The sequence below is a fragment of the Drosophila ananassae genome, chromosome 3L, assembly GCF_017639315.1.
Source record: "Drosophila ananassae strain 14024-0371.13 chromosome 3L, ASM1763931v2, whole genome shotgun sequence".
Lineage (NCBI taxonomy): Eukaryota > Metazoa > Arthropoda > Insecta > Diptera > Drosophilidae > Drosophila > Drosophila ananassae.
Genome location: NC_057929.1, coordinates 12,285,206 through 12,303,807, shown reverse-complemented (window position 1 = coordinate 12,303,807; position 18,602 = coordinate 12,285,206). Strand labels below are relative to the sequence as shown.

The following is an 18,602-nucleotide window of genomic DNA, read 5'->3' as shown; positions in this document are numbered from 1 at the left end:
TTTTTTACAGCTGAAAAACTACCGATTTTTTTGACGAAAAACGATTTTTCAACTTTGAAAGGTCGCCATTTTGTCAAATATTTTTTTTTTTTAATATCCTTCGATTAAGTACTAGATTTACTTTTAATAAATGTAAATCCGTTTCATTTTTTGATTTCAGACTATCCAGTTTTTCACAGTGTTGGTCACCGCAACTCGCCTTTTTCGGATGGACCTCACTTCTACGGGGCATAACTTTGAAACCCCTAAATATTTTCTACTTTTTTTTTTTCAAATTTCAGTTAAAATAATGTACTTTCACATAATAAAACGATATTTCAAAAAAATTCAATAGTTTACGAGAAAAAAATTCAGAAAAAATGCCTATTTTTTGGCCCTCCAAGTGCGCATGCCCCCTTAAAAAGACTGGTGACATTTGAAAAGTAAGCTCTCGAATTGCGACAAAACCAGTTGGGTAGTTTTATAATTCTTTATATAAAGGCGAAGAGTGCAGCCCGACCACCTGTACTAAAGGGCTTAGTAATGGCTTAACCACAGAGCGATCTTTGGTCGTGAATAGTCATCTACCAAGGTGACGTGCGAACCTATGGTTGTTAAATCAAAGTCTTCTTCGCCCACTTTAACAGGTTCTATTTTTTCAATACTCAAATAAGAATTTAAAAGAATTTCGTTTTAAAAGAAAAAAAACTTAAATTAACATAGTAACATTTAAGCAGTACCATTATGTTATGTTTAATTGTATTCATATATTTTGAATAATTTTCCAAGTATTTAATATTTTGGTTATAAAACTGAAATGATTTTGAAAATTTGTTAAATGTTTTAAATAAAAATAACGTTTTCTGAAGTACCAGTGCTGGTAAGCGGGCGATAAGCGATTGTTATCGATAGCTATCGGGCTAGCGAGACGGTCACACTTTTTTGATGAGCGGTGCGAGTTTTTTCTCTGCAGGTAAGCTGCTCGTACCTTTGATATTCCAAATCAAATCAAAATCGACTCGCAGCACGGGCAGACGCAGACCAGTTTAGAACTCCGCGACGCATACGTAAAGAGGATCGAACTCGGTGTCGATGCTAATTTCCACCATATAAATCGGCCGCGACTTCTTGGAGGCAGCGCACTAGCTAGAGACATTCCGCCGGGACAACTGCCTGCAGCAAGAAGCCACACCAAGCCAATCCACCTCCAATCCAAACTGAACCAGGCTACCTGTGACTGCGCGACTGGGATTTCGTAATCCCAGCAAAGAATAGCACCAGCCAGCCATTGGAGCGCGAGTGAAAGTGCGCGTGTATTTGTGCAGCGGGACAGAGAATCTTGCGTGTAATCAACTGCCTCCGGCGTCATCCCGAGTCATCCGAGTACCGAGCACCGAGTCCCACATCGCCACCGTCCACAATGAGCGGATACACAGACCTCACCAAGCTGGAGACCAGTCGGTAAGACCCGCCATCTCCAGACCCAGACCCAGACCGAGTCCGCATCCGCATCTGGATCCCAGTCAAAATCCAAATCCCCATCCCTATCAAAATCCAGTTCGCCAGTTAAAGCGTTTAAGTTCAATTTGATCAAAATGATTCTAAATTGGTGGGGCACATTCCGTCCTCTCTGCGCTCTCGTTCTCTCGCCCGACAACCGCACCCCTCGAACGTTTTCTCTTTCGTTTGCACCGCACCGAAAAACGAGATACAAGAAATTTATCGTACGATTTTTGTTGGACGCTGGCGGACAGCCGGACAGGCGGACGGGGGACCGACAATTCAAACACGAAAGAAAAAACCAAGCCAGCGCTAATATGACACAATCGGCTATATATTGTAGACCCACACAGGCACCTGGCCGCGTTATTGTGGCGGCGGTGCGTGCGGGTATCGGCGTGTTTGTTTGCTTAAATGTTTCGACTAGCCAGCCGACTAGGAGGCGAAATCAGAGTCCGGGCTTTCGGATGAGCGATAAGGACTTATCTATATCGCACTTCCTCAGCCATCAGCCCCCAGCCCTTGCGCCTCGGCACTATCGATGCCATTACTCATTGGTTTTCCGCTAGTGTCCCTTCGGGAGGCCGCAGAAGTCGCAGAAATTCACTGATTCACCTCTGCTACTTCTGGTCGGTGTGTCACCCCAGCGTTACTGCGGCAAGTGTCGCCTTGAGCTCGAGCTGTGGCCGCCAGCACCCGCCGCTAGCCAGGCCATAGAATATGAAATTGGCTGGCGGGCGGGGGCGTATCAGATATCGATTATGATGGGCAGTCGACGGAGGTCAGGCGGGGACAAGTCGTGGGGAGACAGAAGCGCGGCCACAGCGAACGAAACCAAATATTGGTCAATTCGGTTCAAAAAATGTATACACCTTCCCGTCCATGTGTGTGTGTGGCATTGCCCAACATTGCAAATACGAGAAATACCACAAAACATAGCAGTAGCAGCAGCAGCCGCAGCACTGGTGGTAGCTGTAGTGGCAACAACAAACGCTCGCCTAGCCTCGTTGGCGGATTTTCATTCATCATGCCCAGCTGAGATTTCGTTCGTTGCATGTTGCACGGGCAGGGGGCAGGAGGCATGAGGCAGAAGCTCTTAGCCGTACAGTTGCTCGGAAACATCACGCCATACGGCGGCACTCCAAAGAGAAATCGCACTGCCCGAAGAGAGGTAGCACGCCGGAGAGAGTGGCTCGGGAGAGAGTTGCGTGGCACTCACATGCCACACGAAGCCAGCTCAGCTCAGCTCAGCACCACCAACCACACACCACCCACCACCGCGCCCCTCCCAGCTGCCAGCTGCCGCTCATTGAAAATAATCGCCTGATTTCGGCGCTGTATGCGGTACATCCCAGTCTCAATTGCTCCGGACTGCTATTGCTTCTAGCCTGTAGCCCAGCTGCTTCTTCTTTTCGCGATGTCGCGTGACGCCAGCGACTCGCTTAGCCCAATTCTCACAGTTCTGAACTGGGAGCTGGGAGTGGGTGGGCGAGGGCGGGGGCGGTGGAGCAGGTGTGCCGCGGAGCTCTTCATGATTGGCTGTCCCGGTGGCGTGTTGCCCGACAGCTGAGCCGGCGTTTGGGATCGGGCCAGGAGGGCCCCGGAGGCGATCGATGGGGAAGAACTGGCGGTGGTTGACGGTGGCTGGCTTCTTGAGGAAAGGTCAATAGCTGGCGGGTGGCCAGCATCCGAGTGTCGCCTGATTAGAGAACCATCTATGCAAACAATCCAGGGTCGTAGCAGGGGAAGGGGGTAATTGGAAATAAATTGAGACGATGGGGTATCTGAATGGAATCCACGAGACAGCCCAGCCCAGCCCAGTCCCATCAACACCAGAATGCCATTATGTCCGAGCGAGTGTCCGAGCCAAGTGGCTGATAAAATGATAGTTATTTTTGCATTCCTCGTGCTCGGGGGGGCTCACGATTGGAATTCTACGCAATTAGCTTAATTAGCCGGTCGGGGGGCAGGGCGGTGGGAATCCGCAGCCAGTCGTCATTTGTCAGTCCGTTCACGACGCCCGGCCGTGGAGGAGAGCACCTTGACACCCGCTCTAGTTGTGGCCTCTGGCGCTAGAATCTAGAGCTGGCTGCGGCTCTGATTCCGATTCTGGCATGTAGTGGGACGTAGCACGCAGTGCTCGCGTGGCCACCCCATCCCTTGGGCTGCCCCCCGCCCGACCACACTTCAGCCATCGATATCTAGATTGTCTTGGTCTTCTCGGCCGGAGGAGGTGGAGGAGCAGGCAGGGGCAGGGGCCTCTAAATGGCGCAGCCACTAAAACTAAATTTATCAGTGCGCTCTGGCGGGGCTGCGATCACGCGGCCCCGCGCTGGCTAGGAGAGATTGGAGCTGGGCAGCCCTCCGTCTGGGAGACGTCTGCGGGCGATAAGCCGTCTCGCGGCCGCCCCAGACTTCGGACCAGACGCACTAGTTCCAGATAGCACATGCACACAGCCATACGCCGGGCGAATCGCTTTCGCCACGGGGGGTTAATAGCTGTCACTTGTGGGATCACTGGCTGGGCCAGCGGCGGGTTGGAGCCTGGTTTATGGGTACTTACGCGATCTCGTCGTTAAATTACGTTAATAAGAGGCGCGGCAGTTGTGTAACCTATTACTTTGAATGTAGTGCACCCGAAACCGTGACTCTGCCCCGGCCCGACCCCGGCCCACCTCCTCCCAACACGTGGCTGGCTAAATTGGCTTTTGAGTCTAAAATAGAAATCTTTCTGGTCCGTCCGTCTGTCCTCTGGGCTTTGTTTTAACGGCCACACGAGCACTGTCAGGTACAAAGGCACACCATCTCCGAAGCAGGTTTCTATTTTATACAAATTCGATTTCCGACAAAGCCCCAGCCACAGCAAGAGCAAGAGCAACAGCAACAAGCTGATTTGCATAGAAACCAATTCATATCTATCATCCGCCACGTTGGCCCTCGGCGGCGCACCCAGTCCAGTCCAGAGCCGAAGCCGAATCTAAGAAAACTTCGAGTGGCGGAAGTCTGAGCACAGACAGACTTAACGACGCTGTAGAATATTCGTTGTCTGGGGGATCTGGTCCGGGCGCTCCCCAATCCCCCATCACCACCCCGTCCCAATCACGGTGTCTATTGTTGTCCCAAACTGGTTTCTGACCGACCACCTTACTGGTTCCCAGCCGAGCTCATCTTCTGACCGTTCTGTTTTTGGTTTTTGTTTTTAGGAACACCCGGCGCCGCATCGCCTGTCACGATGAGCAGCAGTTCTCCAAAGACAGCATCGTCAACGTGATGGAGAAGTTCGTGAAGACTGTCAACATAATGGACGATACCATACTGGTGCCATGCAGGCTCATGGATCGACAGGTAGGAGGCGTCCCATCTTCCGGCTTGCTTCCGGCTGACTGCCCCGGCGAACCAAACTGACGGTCGAACTGTTCTTCTCTTCCCTCTCCTCGCGCAGATCGGCGACAGCACCGACATCATACCTGCCTCGGGCAAGGACTCCACCGCCAACCAACTGACGCAGAGCTCCAGTGCCCAGGGCAAGCGGGGAGCGGTGCACTCGAAGAACGTACACGAATTCCTCAGCGCCTCCGAACTGTTCAACCTCTACAACATGCTCAACTCCCTCAAAAAGGACCTGTTGTGGACAGCCAACCAGGAGGACGAGGACCACCCGCAGCTGCAGCCACAGATCCAGCCATCAGCCATCCCCAATCCCAGCGAGAGCAAGACTGACTCCAGCACCACAGCGGCGACGACGACGGGTGCCCACGTCAAAGGCCATGTGCGTCGCACCTCTACCGCCTCGATGATGTCCACCAACTCGGTGAGCAACATGAGCGACTCGGACTCTGACATCTCGCAGGAGAACGACTCTGGCTTGGAGTCGGACGGCAACAAGAGCGACAACGCCCAGAGCAGCGACGGCAGCGACATCGTGGACGTGGCCAAGTCGAAGCAGGCCAGCGGGGACAAGGCCACGGAGCTGGCCCAGCGCTGTCGGAGGCACCTGAACGGCCTGTACGAGTGCCTGGAACAAATGACAGAGGCGGCCAACTACCTGACCGCCAGATACCAAAGTGATATTGGGCCCGTCTAGGAAGCTCAACCGAACGCCTTCTTCTCCCCATCGTCCTGGTCCCCAATCCCTCGTAGTCCTGGGAAATCTTCGGGTCGGGCGGGTCTACTCTCATTAGTATCAACCAACATTAGTGCAACCAAGTGTGAGGTCTTCTTTAATCGTAATCTTTAAACGTAGTCGAGGGGGGGTCTAACTATAAGACATATGAGGATCGTATGTGTGCATGAGCGATTGTATAAATGAGTAACTGATGAGGATAGCTATAGTAGTTACGGGTAAAGCAGCTCCTAAGCAAGAAGCCACCGACAGTGGTGGTTTGTGTAAGTCGAAAGCTCTTCATTTATATTTCTATTGTATGGGTTGAGGGGTGCTGGGTGTCCAGCTGGACACTGGGTGGCCCTCTCCCCACTCTATGCTATTTTATTTCGTATATATATTGGATAAAAGCTATGGGTACTGCAGAAAAACAAAAAACACAAAAAAATCAAACAAAACAAAAGAAAATATGCAAAAAATGTTCAAGTACAAGAAATCTAATTTCTAACTAAATTACGATTACGAACACTTCTACTAGCCTGTACGCAAGTTTATGTATTCCACACAATTGTTATTGTAATTGTTTAAGCCAACTATTTGTGCCGTTATGTTTCGTTTGGTTTTCGTCCGGGCCACCCAGCGGCGAGCGACCAGGTCGGCGAGGTCGGACTGACCCTTCCAGCAGACAGTCCTCTGGGCCTGGTTGTCGCCGGACCGGCAGCCGAGATGCGAAAGGCAAACTGTAAATTACTAACGTTAATAACGCTTGTGAGCGAGAGCTAAAGAGAATTATTTATACACAATAAATAAATTTTACTTAGAAACCTGCACCGCCTTCTCTCTCCCTCTGGGCTTCGGTTCGATAAAGAAAGTGCCCACCGCGGCACTTTTTTGGGGCCGCGACTGGGGCTCGTGCGATGGGTACAAAGACCGCTCCGGCGGTTGAAAGGTGGCACTGGCCCTCGTAAAGCGGCTCATATAGATTACGGTGGAGACTCGGTAACAGCGCCCGCTGCTCGGCCGTGTTTCCAGGCTGCACTTCGCCTCTTTTTATTGTTTTGCCCCGCACCTTATTAGGGCCGTTTATCGAAGAGGTGTCTGCAGTTTTCAATCTAATCAATTATTATTTTCTGCACCTGTTTAACGGATACCCTCCTTTATCTAGACCCTGGAAAAAGTGCCAAAACAAAGCGCCATTGACGCAAGAAGATAATTCCACTTCCTCCCATCCCAAAATATTTACAGGGTATTGACGTATTTGGGAGGGGTGTTTACTCTATGTTTCTTCAGACGCATACATGACCATGTTGCCCAACTCTTCCCATAAACCTGTCCTATCTAATCGGACTCCCTAGTCACCTTTTTGGGCGCACGCCTGCCACATCTACATAGTACCTCGTTTTATTCCTCTGGCTATTCTGATTAGGAACTCGGCCAGGTGAAGATTGGAGCGAAGGTACTTCCCAAGAATTCTCGTATATGGCTTATTGTGGCAGCCATATCTTGGCCAATTCTCATCCGATTCTTGAGGGGAGTACATTAATAGATTTGTGGATAGATTCCCCTTCGATCTGCATCAAAACCCCAACACCCATTTTTGGATCCATACTTTTCACATTTTTGTGGGGGTACACCTTGCAAGATCCAGGATTGTCCTATATGGTCTCTTGCAGAAGCTATATCTTGGCCAATTCTCATCCGAGTCTTGAGAGGAGTACCTTAAAAGATTTGTGAATAGATTCTCCATCGATCTGCATCAAAACCTCTACACCCATTTTTGGATCCATATTTTTAAAATTTTTGTGGGGGTACCCCTTGCAAGATCCAGGATTCTCGTATACGGCCCCTTGCAGAAGCTATATCTTGGCCAATTCTCATCCGATTCTTGAGGGGAGTACCTTAAAAGATTTGTGAATAGATTCCCCTTCGATCTGCATCAAAACCCCAACACCCATTTTTGGACCCATATTTTTCACATTTTTGTGGGGGTACACCTTGCAAGATCCAGGATTGTCCTATATGGCCCCTTGCAGAAGCTATATCTTGGCCAATTCTTGTCCGATTCTTAAACAGAACACCTTAAAAGAGCTGCAGATAGATTCCCCATAAACCTGCATTAAAACCTCGAGACAATTTTTTGGATCCATTATATTTACATTTTTCCAATGTATTGGCAGATATGTACAGATGTCGGATCGATTTCGCCCAACTCTTTTTATAAACGCAAACCCAGAACTGTAATATCTAATCTAATTTCCCAGTCACACCATTTTCGGGCGTTCGCGTGCCACATCTCGAGAGTCGCTGGTATTATTCCTCTGGCTATTCTGATTAGGAAGTCGGGCGGGGTTGAGCTTTCTCTCGAGCAACACCACTTCTGGGGGCTTCCTTATCTACGGGGACTTAGATAATGAACTCAGAAGGAGGAGGAATGCTTCAATTTCAAAATAATTCCCCTGCTGGCCGATTCATGGCCCGTGTCCGTGGCAAACTAGCTGTCATGAGACTGACTCATGGCCATATCTAGCTCTCCGCTCAAGTTCACGGCGGAATGGCTGAAGTCCCGTGTCTAAAATCGAATGTTATTTCGTAATTCTGATACGTAATTCTCACTACTATTGGGACGCAGCCTGGTTATGCTTCGGAAGCACGATGTGTAATCTGGCCCATAGAACAGAGTGGCTCATGAGCATGTATCTGGGCCAAGTTAATAGTGCTTTGCGCCAGTCACTTGGGTGGCTAGTTAGTGCTTTTGGCGAAGGTGGTCTTGGACATGGCCTTATCACTGCGCCGACTGCTGGCGAGAATCGCGACCAGTCTAATGGAAATAGAAGCCATGAACTTGTTTCGTGCTTATCGGCAGACTCCACTTGAGCGGTTTCGAGGGCGCTTCCATGGCACAGTCCCTGCTTAGCCTCCCGACCCCCATGACTCTGGGACTCGAAATGAGTTCTCGGGGCAGGCCAGTCCAGGCCAGGCAATTAGCACCCTGGTATGGCTTCCGGATGGGAGCTCCTCCCTCTCGAATCATTCAAATTGGCTTCAGTTTCGATGTCTGTGCAAGCGTTTGTCTCGGCTGCGAATTTTCGGCTGCTGTGAAGCAAAACTTGTTTACGGTTCTAGCTCGCCTTTCGGCTTCCGCTTGTTGTTGGCGGCGGATCGCCTTAACCCACGGCAGACGGAAGTGTCATAACTCAGCGGAGATCGATACTCGTCTGGGGCCTAGATCAGAGGTGCGTTGTAGCGCTTCCGTTTGTTGACCCCGCCCGACCCTAGCCTTGAAGAAGAGTCTTCTCGGTGCCGCCGAGAACCGAGCCACTGGCATAACCAAATCGGAGTAACTCTCCCCGGTCCGGCGACAAAAGAAAGCCCCGTCGCCGTGAGTCAGCAGAATGGACAACTTGTAACTGGTCAAGCATTTCGGTACTGTCCAAGGTCCAAGCTCGGAGCTCGGAGCGCAAAGCTCCAACCCCCAAGGCCCCGCTGCGGTTCTTTCAGCATTGAGCTGCAAAATCTGAGGTGGTGGCATTAATCAGCATGAGCATCAGTGGCAGTATGCGATGCCAGAGTCGGAATCAAATTTTATCACGTGCCACTGCCCCTTCACCGCTGCCTCTGTCTCTGCCCCTGCCCCTGCCGAGATCCGAAATAAACTTTGAATGCAAATCGAAACGAGAAATTAATTAATAACAGCACTCCGGCAGCAGCTTCAGATTAGCATGAGAGAGGTCCAAAAATATCCACAGTATCGAGCTGTATCGAAAAAGCCGAGAAACACTTCCGTTTGACCTCAGACCCCCAAAAGACCAGCAGTCTGATCAGGCGGAAGCCAGAAGCCGCGACTGGTTTGGGTAATAGATCAATCGCAGTTTCCGTTAGGGCCCCAGTAACCGACTTCCTGGATTCCAAACGCGGACGATCGGCGATCGCCATAGAATCCAGCAGCCTGTCACTGCTTCCATAAGCACCTGCAATGACAAGAGACAGGGCTAGCTCATCCAATTTGGCAGGGGGAGGAGCATTTGGAATTATGCTCGAGAGGGAGTGCGTCACCCAGATGAATAATTAGAGCCCCTGCCCATCTAAGAGCTACGACAGAATAGAAATCTCGGCTTGCCAATACATCACGATCGACTTCCGCGGGCGGCTGGCGGGGAATGAGGAATGGGGGACGGGGCTCTGAGTTGGCGGCCAACGCTGCCAAGTCGGTTCATGGCTAGCCACATGGTACAAAGTCCGAAAACTCGAAATTCCACACTCACACTCGCAGAGCCACTTTGCACTGCGGATATTACAATGAGCGGGCTAAATCGCGTCAAGAGCTGTTCATTCACGAACATTCTACGGAGGTAGGCCAGCCATGCCCACACTCTGTGGGATGGTCCAACCCGGGGATCGCCCGCCGAACGGGAGTAAGCGCTAATTGAGCGCACTCGAATTTAATCAGCTTGGCCGACTTCACTCTCCTCTGGCGGTGGCCGAAGGTGGGCCAAGTTCAGAGATGTAATGCGTGACGTCGGCACGGGACGATCCACTGATTCAGAGCTCCAGGCAACTGGTTAGCCCCAGAAGCAGAGGCTGGTGGTGGGGATGTTCTTAAGTTGTCAGCATGATCTGCGGGAGCAGGTTCATGTTTGTCAGTGCAGAGCGGCTACCGTTGGGAGTCAGAGTTAAGCAGCTACTTGTGACCTGTTTTGGGGGGCAGACAAAGGGCCTGGGCTTCCCCTGCCAACGCCCCGCCAGCCTCAACGAGGGGGGAATGTGCTTCAGAACCGGCCAAGCAGCTACGCAGCATTCCGGGCCAATTTTTTGCACTGTCGCATGACTGAGCTATTTTTCCTTTGTCAACTCGCTTTTGCGACTTCTCAGCCGCCCAAATCTCACCCCCCACCTCCAGCCACCAGTCCGCAGTCCCCCGCCCCACTCATCCAATCCTCCAGAGCGTCAGTTGATTTCGAATTGCGCACATGTGTCCCCGGGTTGCGAAACCCTGAAGATGAGGCGGCTGACGCAGCATTGAGAACTGGCCAAAAACTCAGTGCATTTGGCCAAAGTTCGTTTCTGTTTCAGAGTCGGTCGCGGCGGCGGCGGCCTCACCGAAATTCCTGTGCACCTGTGTGGGTAATTACACGCTTACAAGAAGAGGAGGCAGCGGCAAAAGCTCGGCTCGCACACCAGCTCGCCGAGAGTCATTGGACTAGTTTCATAACTGCCAAAACAACAACGTGCCCCCGTCGCACCGCCGTGCCCCGCCCCGCACACACCTGTCCGTCACCTGTTTAGCACTCGGCGCAAGCGCAGTCATTCGGGTTGGGACTCGGATTCGAATTCGGATTCGGATTCAGACTCGGTTTTGGCTTCAGACTCAGCTCGGTCTCGGGCCGGGGCTCAGGTGAATCTGAATGCCACACACCTGGGTATGACCTTCATGGCTAAAAACAGCGACGGCGACTGCGACTGCGCGGCGGCGGCGGCACGACCGAGTTGGCGCTGCGAGGCGAGTCAACACTAAAGTAACATTTTATGGCTAAAAGCCACGCAGCGAAAACAACAACAAGAATCTCAATAATAATAACAATAATCGACAAAGACGTTAAAAAGCAACAACAGTCCAAAAAAGCAACATGACGGCTAACAAAAACGAAAACAATCTGATCCCTCGCTCCGCCCTGCCCCCAGAGGCTCCTCCTGCCCCGCACACAGAGTTCCAGCGCTGGAAGCTCTTCGCACGCCTCGTCATTGATGGAGATCGAAAGCTGCCTCTGATTGTCCACTCCGAGGTAGAGGCTTCCCTGCCGGATACCCAAGGATGTCGAAGGTCGAAACTACTAGTACCTAGAACAAAATAAGATCACTTTGTAATATTTTCTGAGGACCACAAAGTTATGGGTGTACCATCATACCTCATTCCTCCGGAGGGCAAGACCAGCCCCTGCATTGAGCCTGCTCGGGCAGGTTGGCAGAGGCGACGGAACCAGTTTTGGCCATTTAGGGCGCATCTCCTGCAGCCGATTTGGTCGCGCCTCCTTTATTGGGCCACCGCCGCCAGCGACTTGACGGACGCGTTCTCCGAGCCATGTTTTTGCCCACTTAATACTGCGTCGATGCTTTAAGCGTGGCGTGGTCAATTGTTATTCCGTCGGGGCAGTGCCTCGTCAGGCCCGCTCCCTGTCTCCGGTCTCCATTTGCATAATTAGCATCGGAGACGACGGCGGCGGCCGGACCACGGACTGCTAATTTTCCATTGTTTATGCTTTTCTGGGGATTTTTAGAACACGGCGGGTTTATTTTGGGAACCGGGAACGGATCGGCGTCTCTGGAAATTCCGCAATGACTCGCCAAGTGAAGCAATTAAGCTAAAGGGCTAGTAAAAATATTGGTCCTTTATTGGTGTATAAAGTACATGCTTGGATTCAATAAGTGTGTGAGTGTCCGCAAGGATAACCATGTCAGCATGGACTTGGTGTGGAGTGTGGTGTTCTGGACCCGGGGCAATAACGGTGCAGTCTTTTGTTGCATGTTGGGTTTTGTAAATTGGTTCGTCGTTGAAAGCTCGTTGGATTGTCTTAAGGTCGCTGCTTCACATCGAATATTGAATGTCGAATCTAGACTGCATAAATTAATTACCGCCGCAGCCCGAGTACCAGCCGGAGGAGGAGGGCTGGAACTACGCATTAGCGGCAATTTAAAGTTCAAATATCGGTCGAGTTCGGTGGTTTCTTCGGAGCTCGTAGTGCGGAGCTCGGTGCTCCGTGTTCGATGTTCAAGTGTCGCGTTGGGTGAAACTAATTAAGTAAATTTAACACGGCATACCAGGCCACTACCCCGCGACTCTAATACTCGGGGGGGCTAGTACGTAAGCAAAACGAAAACTAATTGCAATTTCAATTTCAATGGGAAACGAGTACGCAAAGCTACAAATATAACGGGGGCTTAGATACATATATAAAGTACTATGTGCCGAACAGAATACCTACCGATCGGGTGCGCCTTGGGCCCAGGCCCCAGGCCCCAATGGATTTCGGTCTTGGGCTTTTCATTAAGTTTATTATCACGTTACAGTATTGGCTTATAATATGTATGCTTGTGTAGGTTCTATAGCTTCTAGATGCGTATTAATTGGGCACACAACAACAAAATTCATAATTGATAATTCATAACTCATAACTGATTGATCCAAATTACAACCAATTTGACCCGAATGGGAAATCATGACAAACGTGGCCAATTCCGGCTCTAAAAATGATATTCTTCTAGGCGATAACTGAGGAAACAAAACAGCTTCTGCTCTCATTAAGCTACTGACAATTTGACTAAACAATTTCATTTTCATATTCGGATGGATAAAAATGGTTACTTAAAGGTCTACTTCAGATTATTCTTGACCATAGTGAGTATACGTAGTGGGGTTCTACCAAGTCTAGAAATAGTTCCCTAATGGTAGGGTAGCCGATGTACTTCTCGCGGGATATGCTTCGTAATCAAAGGAAATTCGGCTTCACAACAAATGTTCTATGAGTAACTAAGAGTACTGTGAGTTATTGACTTATGTAGTTAAGTATTCAACGTATTCGAGCTAGAGTAGGAGGATAATGTGAGTCCTAGGTAGGATTTTACTCAAAAATATTATGCCTTTGGTGTTTTGAACACCACTCCAGATGGCATGCCAACAAAAGTAACGTTTTTCCATAAAACTGAGTGAACAAAGGAGATTAATACTTTAAAATGAACTATCATACTCGAAATTAAAAGGATTAAAAATGAGTTCAAATGGGCTCTACGGGGCTCCACTCTAAATGCAGTATTAAATAGGCATACTACAAAAGTAATAACAAAACATCTACGTTCAGAAAACAAAATCTCCATTTAACAACTTTTCCAACTGAAAGCTACTTGATATTCGGTAATAACTCTCTGCCAGTCCAGTCCGAGGGCTCGATTACGGCCCTCGAGTATTATGCCATATACTTTTGTAAATAATAGTCTCTCTTATCAGTAGAAAGTTATTGCGCTCAGTTTCAGTGTCTAGTCTGAGGGATTCGGTTGGACTGTTTGTTAGCTTACTCTTACTATCTAGATGATGATTATAGCTGATGGTTATGTGCTGATGATCTTAGCCCTAGTAGTCAGTACTTTCGGTTCTATTAATCACCGTTTAGGCCACTTAGCTGGTGGCTCTGGTTCTCCAAGCTCCGCTTCAGATCGACAAGCGTGTTGAGAATGAGCTGCTGCTTGCGGCTCTCGCCGACGCCCCCACCCTCCAATGTCAGCCTTTTGTCCTCGTCCCCGGTCACGTCTTGCATGGAGCTCTTGGCCGAAACGGAGGCGGAGAGCTTGGCTGGAGAGCGCTCGCTTGACTTGATGCGGTCTGTATGTGATTGGATAAGACACATTGACGTGAGACGCTTAAGGTTAACCCGAACTTAAGCTTACCCAGCTCCAAGTCGAAGTTCTTCTTGATCCGCTCGAAGGAAGAGCTGCCCTTGTAGACCTTGCGTTTCAGAGGCTCGCTGTGGGGGCAGTAAAAGTTGTTGTTGACCTGTGACTCGACCTCCAGCTGGATGTTCGTCTTCGTCAGTGTCTTCGCCGGCCTCGCGTACGGGAAATAGTTTTGATTGCCCAGATCCTCCGCAGCCAGGCAATCGATGTCAGAGTCGCTTCCGTTGAAACTGATCACCGTGGTTGTGGTGGTCGATGTGACGGTCATGGTGCCCCCATGGCGCCTGGCCTTAGGACTCTCCAGCAGACGCCTGCCATTCAGCTGCAGCTGGGGCGAGAGTGGTGCAGTGGGGCCCTTGCGAGGTGGCAGCTCCGGAGGAGCGTTCTGGTTCATAAAGTTGGTCAAGTGCGTCTTCCGGGGACTGTAGCGCGGCCCCAGCTTGGGGCTGTTGGGAGGGGAGGAGACCGAGGAAGTCTCAAACTTGAGCATTTCGACGCGCTTGTTGATGGCAGCGGCCAGCTCGTGCTCCTGCGGCGACGGAGATGGCTGCTTCTTGGGGGTGTCAACCTCGCTGTTTTTGAGCATTTCCACACGCTTGTTGGCCAAGGGGTTCAGGCGCCGTGGACTGGCCACCGGTGTGTCCCTTGGGATGCTAGAAATGGTTTGACATGGAAATTATCCCTTGTAAGACCCATTAAGCTCTCCTACCTTTGAACGCTGTTCTTCAAGGACTCCAACAGCGACTCAGCCTCCATGATGAGTTGCTTGTACTTCATGTCTGCCTCCAGATCCGCCTTCATCAGAGCCTTCTCGCTCTCCGCGATGGTCAGCGAGTTCTTGATGTTCATGTCGCCGAATATAAGTGAGTTTGAGCGATTGGAGAGCGGCGAAGTCTTGTATATCCTGAAAATAACATTTTTAAATGGCATTTTCAAACGAAATGCTCGGCAACCTACTTTTCCTTCGGGCCAAGAAGATGGCGACGCAGACACACGGGTGTACCCCCGACACTTCGAGTGCCACGCGACTCACGAAGCGGCGACACCGGAGGCCTCTCGTTTTTCTCGCAACTCTTCTTGCGAGTCTTGAGGAACCGCTTGCGACGTTGCTGTTGGAAGCCATCAGCAGCCTCCGGGCCGCTCTTGCGCCTGGCTGAGCGCCGCGTAGACTTGCGCTTCACCATGGGACTTGAGTAGTAGTGGCAGCTGCCCATGTTGCGAGCGACCACATCATGGCGGTCAAGCACCACCTCCTGCATGGAGGACGTGTCTATGAAGTCAATGTCCAGGAGCTCATCCGTGTCGCACTCATCCCCGGCATCCTGCCCGGTGTCCAGCTCCGAGGCGCAACAGTCTGTAGGATCCGAGTCGCTGCTGCAAAGGAAATGCAAGTTGCGAAAGTGAGCAAGCCACTCGAGTTCCGAGTCCGAGCCTCACCTGAGTATGTCAGTCTCCTTCTCATAGATGTAGCTCTCGTCAAACTTCCCAATCATCTCGTTGAGGGTGGCCTCGTCGTCGCTGAGCACAAAGGAAGTGGTTGTGGCGCCAGCTCCTCCGCCGCAGCCCCCCGCCACGGGAGCGGAGGTGGTTGTTGTTTCCACTTGCTCCAAGTGTCGCCGCTTGATGGTGTGCGGGGCATGCACATTTTCCACTTCAGTCGACGTCGAAGAGCACTCGGACTCGTAAGCAACCCCCCCTATTCCAGGCGGGTCCTCCCCCACTCGCAGCAACTTGCAATGGGAGCCCCTGCTGGAGTTAAGGGTTGCTGCCTTGGTTGCTGTTGTTTTCGCCGCCGGAACTTCCAGCTCATTGCCCGACTTAATGCCCGACGAGGTGGTGGAGGTGGTGCTGGTGGCATCCACCTCGTTCCGGGCAGGCACAGCTGACAGGTGCTGCTCGCCAGTGTTGTACCACGGATTAGTCCTGATGCGACACCGCTGTCTGGGCGATGGAGCTAAAAGGAAGAAAGTTACTAATGTCTACCGAGTCCCACGATCATGCCCCACTGGGATTAAAACAAATGGTTTAGGGATGGATCTCTCTACCCATGCTGCTGGTACTCACATTCAAATAACTTCGGCTGCTGGTGGATAGCCAAGGGAGAGTGCGATGTTTCCAAGCCGTGGCTGGCACTCGCAAAGTTGCTCTTGGGCAGCGGGTCCATGGGTGACATCTCCTCGATGCGGTTCAGGCCGAACTTGCAGCGCTTCGCCTCGATGGCCAATGAGTTTACGCTCTTGGGGAAGTAGTGCGTACCCGAGCGCATGTTGATGTAGTATTCAGGGGGATTGTAGTTGGTGGCAGCGCAGGGAGAGGTGCCGTCTGTTGAGTAGCCGGTGGAGTAGGCGCTCTCCGGCGAGGGCAGACTGTGGGGCCTCGGACCGGGCATGAAGTTGCTGCGTTGCACACCACGCGGGGTGCGCATACGGGATCCTATACCGGGAGGTGGTGGTATTGGGGGTGGGGCCGTTGTTGGCAAGCTGTCCAGCGACTCTCCCAGCTGGATGGGGGCCAGTTTCGAGGGCAGTAGGCGCCCGTAGCGAACATGGTTATTGCCATGGCCAGGTTCCTCTTCATACAACAAACGCACGGCGCCCAGGTTCTCCGATTGCGGACGCGGGATTTCCCTTGGTGGCGGAGGGCGCAGTAGCAGATTGCCAACCTCCTCGTATTCCACTTCTTCGTCAGGCGGAATGTAGTACTCCACAGCCTGTGCGATTTCCCCTTTAAACGGGCCAGGCTTGCTGGAAGAGGGTTCTTTGGAGCCCGTAGACCAGGAGAGGGATGAAATAGACGACGAGGAGCAGTTGACTCGCACGGGAGACTTCTCCGCGCACGAGTTCTCCTTGCTGTTGGGCACGCTCAAGTGGTGCTGATGCTGTGGCGGCTGATGCGGAAGAGGCCGGTGGCAGTTTGGGGCGTACAAGAGGTTGTCCGACTTGGGCGATGTGACAACATAAGAGTCCTCGTCAGGGGAGTGCCAGCCATACCGCCGACTCGGGGGCTGTAAACATAGTAAACGATTAGCAAACTGATCTCGATGTGGGTAATTGCTACACATACGTGGCACTGAATGGGCGAGACTTCGCGTCGTCGCACCGGACTGGCGATACTGTGGCTGCCACTACTAGTCAGCACCGGACTAGTGACATTGCTGCCCGGCGGGGGCAGGGTGCCGGACTTCTTACCAGCGGAGCTCCCGGAACCGCCGGCTTCGGCGGTCACTTGCTTGTGCTTGTTACCCTTCTTGCGGGGCCGCACGATGTGCGTCTCCATCCAGGAGCGCAGCTTGGAGCCAAACATGATTATGCCCTGTACTTTAACCGAATTGGACGGATTGTGGTTGCCGGGGTGACTGAAAAGAGGAATGGCCATTAGGTTAGCTGGGAAATGCAACATCGCTGCACAATGGCGCCCAAACAGGCTCTGGGGAGCACTTAGCCCTGATAAGAAAACCCATTTATGACGGCACAAAAGGAGAACGGTAGGGCCGCACTTTCTATAGTTTTCCCCACCCCGTGCTATGATTTCGCACGGATGGGGCCAGGATGGAGCTTCGTTCGAAATTACCTTATTCGCAAATGCGATTCATCGTAGGCTGGCGCCTCACTTTATGGCGGCCCGCACGGGATGAACGACATGAAAGGCCATCCAACGGTAAATCTATACCGACGCACACACACACACGCGCAGATGGGTCGGCATCCTGTGTCTGTGTTTGTTTTTTGTTGACGCTTTTTTTGCCGTTGTTCCGAGTGGCGTCGCACCCAACAACTTTGGACTGTATTGGGGGTTGTTTGTTAGCCGAGATGCTCAAGGACTCCACTCTCCACCTCCTCCTGCAGCTTTCGTAACTCAAGCTGTGCGGTAACGGGCCAACGGGCTTGTGTGTGTGTGCATGAGAATGTGTGGGCTGTCTGTGTGCTCTCTGCTCGGTTGTAAATTCGACGTAACTGTAAATTTTTATGTCCAGCTATTTGCGAGACTTTTCTCCTTTTCCCGTTGAAGCAAATGCTTTACGGTATTTTGGCACTTTTCGTATATTGTTATGGCTGATTGGCAATACTCGATTTTCAGTTCGCAGTTCTCCGGGAATTCGTGTTTCATGCAAATTATTCGTAAGAGTTCTCAGAAAATAAAACGATAAAAAGCACTGCAGTCTTTTCAGAAGAACCAGATCCCGTTAGCTTTAAGATTTTCACAGCATTCTGCGGCTTAGACGCTGGATTTTCCTGGTAGTGTGTTGGTATGCGGTGGAAACTTCTTGTGTGGCAATGGCGAGGAAAGCGTGTGCGAAAAAGTTCTGCGGAATGCACGGACAAAAAGCGCGTCCGCCCCCGCCAAAGGAAAAAAAGCTAATGGCGGAATGTGCTGTTAGCTGCGCCGGAGCACTGTTAGGATTTTGAATTTTGGGTGCTTCTTCCTGGAAAGTTACTTACGGATTACCTCAAGGACCTCAGAGCTCTACTCCGCGTAAAATTATAATACGAAATCAGTTTATGATTCTAGTTGCGCCTTAACGTCGGCTATTTACCAGTAAATTAAATTTTTTCCTTCAGCACTGCACAACACTACGCTTCGA

General features: G+C 51.2%; 2 protein-coding genes across 4 annotated transcripts; one reads left to right on the top strand and one right to left on the bottom strand.

Annotated features, from left to right (window-relative positions):
- The first annotated feature begins 112 nt into the window (after window positions 1-112).
- LOC6494384 lies at window positions 113-6,405 on the top strand. The gene is made up of 3 exons (XM_001960390.4): window positions 113-1,440; window positions 4,683-4,824; window positions 4,922-6,405. The coding sequence occupies exons 1-3, from the start codon at window positions 1,400-1,402 to the stop codon at window positions 5,561-5,563; spliced, it is 825 nt and encodes a 274-aa protein (XP_001960426.1). The 5' UTR covers window positions 113-1,399; the 3' UTR covers window positions 5,564-6,405.
- Window positions 6,406-11,946: 5,541 nt separating this feature from the next.
- Window positions 11,947-18,590, bottom strand: LOC6496197. Of its 3 annotated transcripts, XR_004309943.2 has the most exons (9): window positions 17,591-18,557; window positions 17,084-17,375; window positions 16,085-17,024; window positions 15,458-15,974; window positions 14,978-15,394; window positions 14,730-14,924; window positions 14,015-14,673; window positions 12,559-13,949; window positions 11,947-12,495 (listed from the first exon to the last, which is right to left on the bottom strand). XR_004309943.2 is itself a non-coding variant. In XM_032450933.2 (8 exons), the coding sequence occupies exons 2-8, from the start codon at window positions 17,321-17,323 to the stop codon at window positions 13,726-13,728; spliced, it is 3,192 nt and encodes a 1,063-aa protein (XP_032306824.1). In that variant the 5' UTR covers window positions 17,324-17,375; window positions 18,460-18,590; the 3' UTR covers window positions 11,947-13,725. The 3 variants fall into 3 exon arrangements, 2 of the variants coding, with proteins under 2 accessions (XP_032306824.1, XP_032306823.1); XM_032450933.2 differs by having other exon boundaries at window positions 11,947-13,949; window positions 18,460-18,590; XM_032450932.2 differs by having other exon boundaries at window positions 11,947-13,949.
- Between the last annotated feature and the right edge of the window lie 12 nt (window positions 18,591-18,602).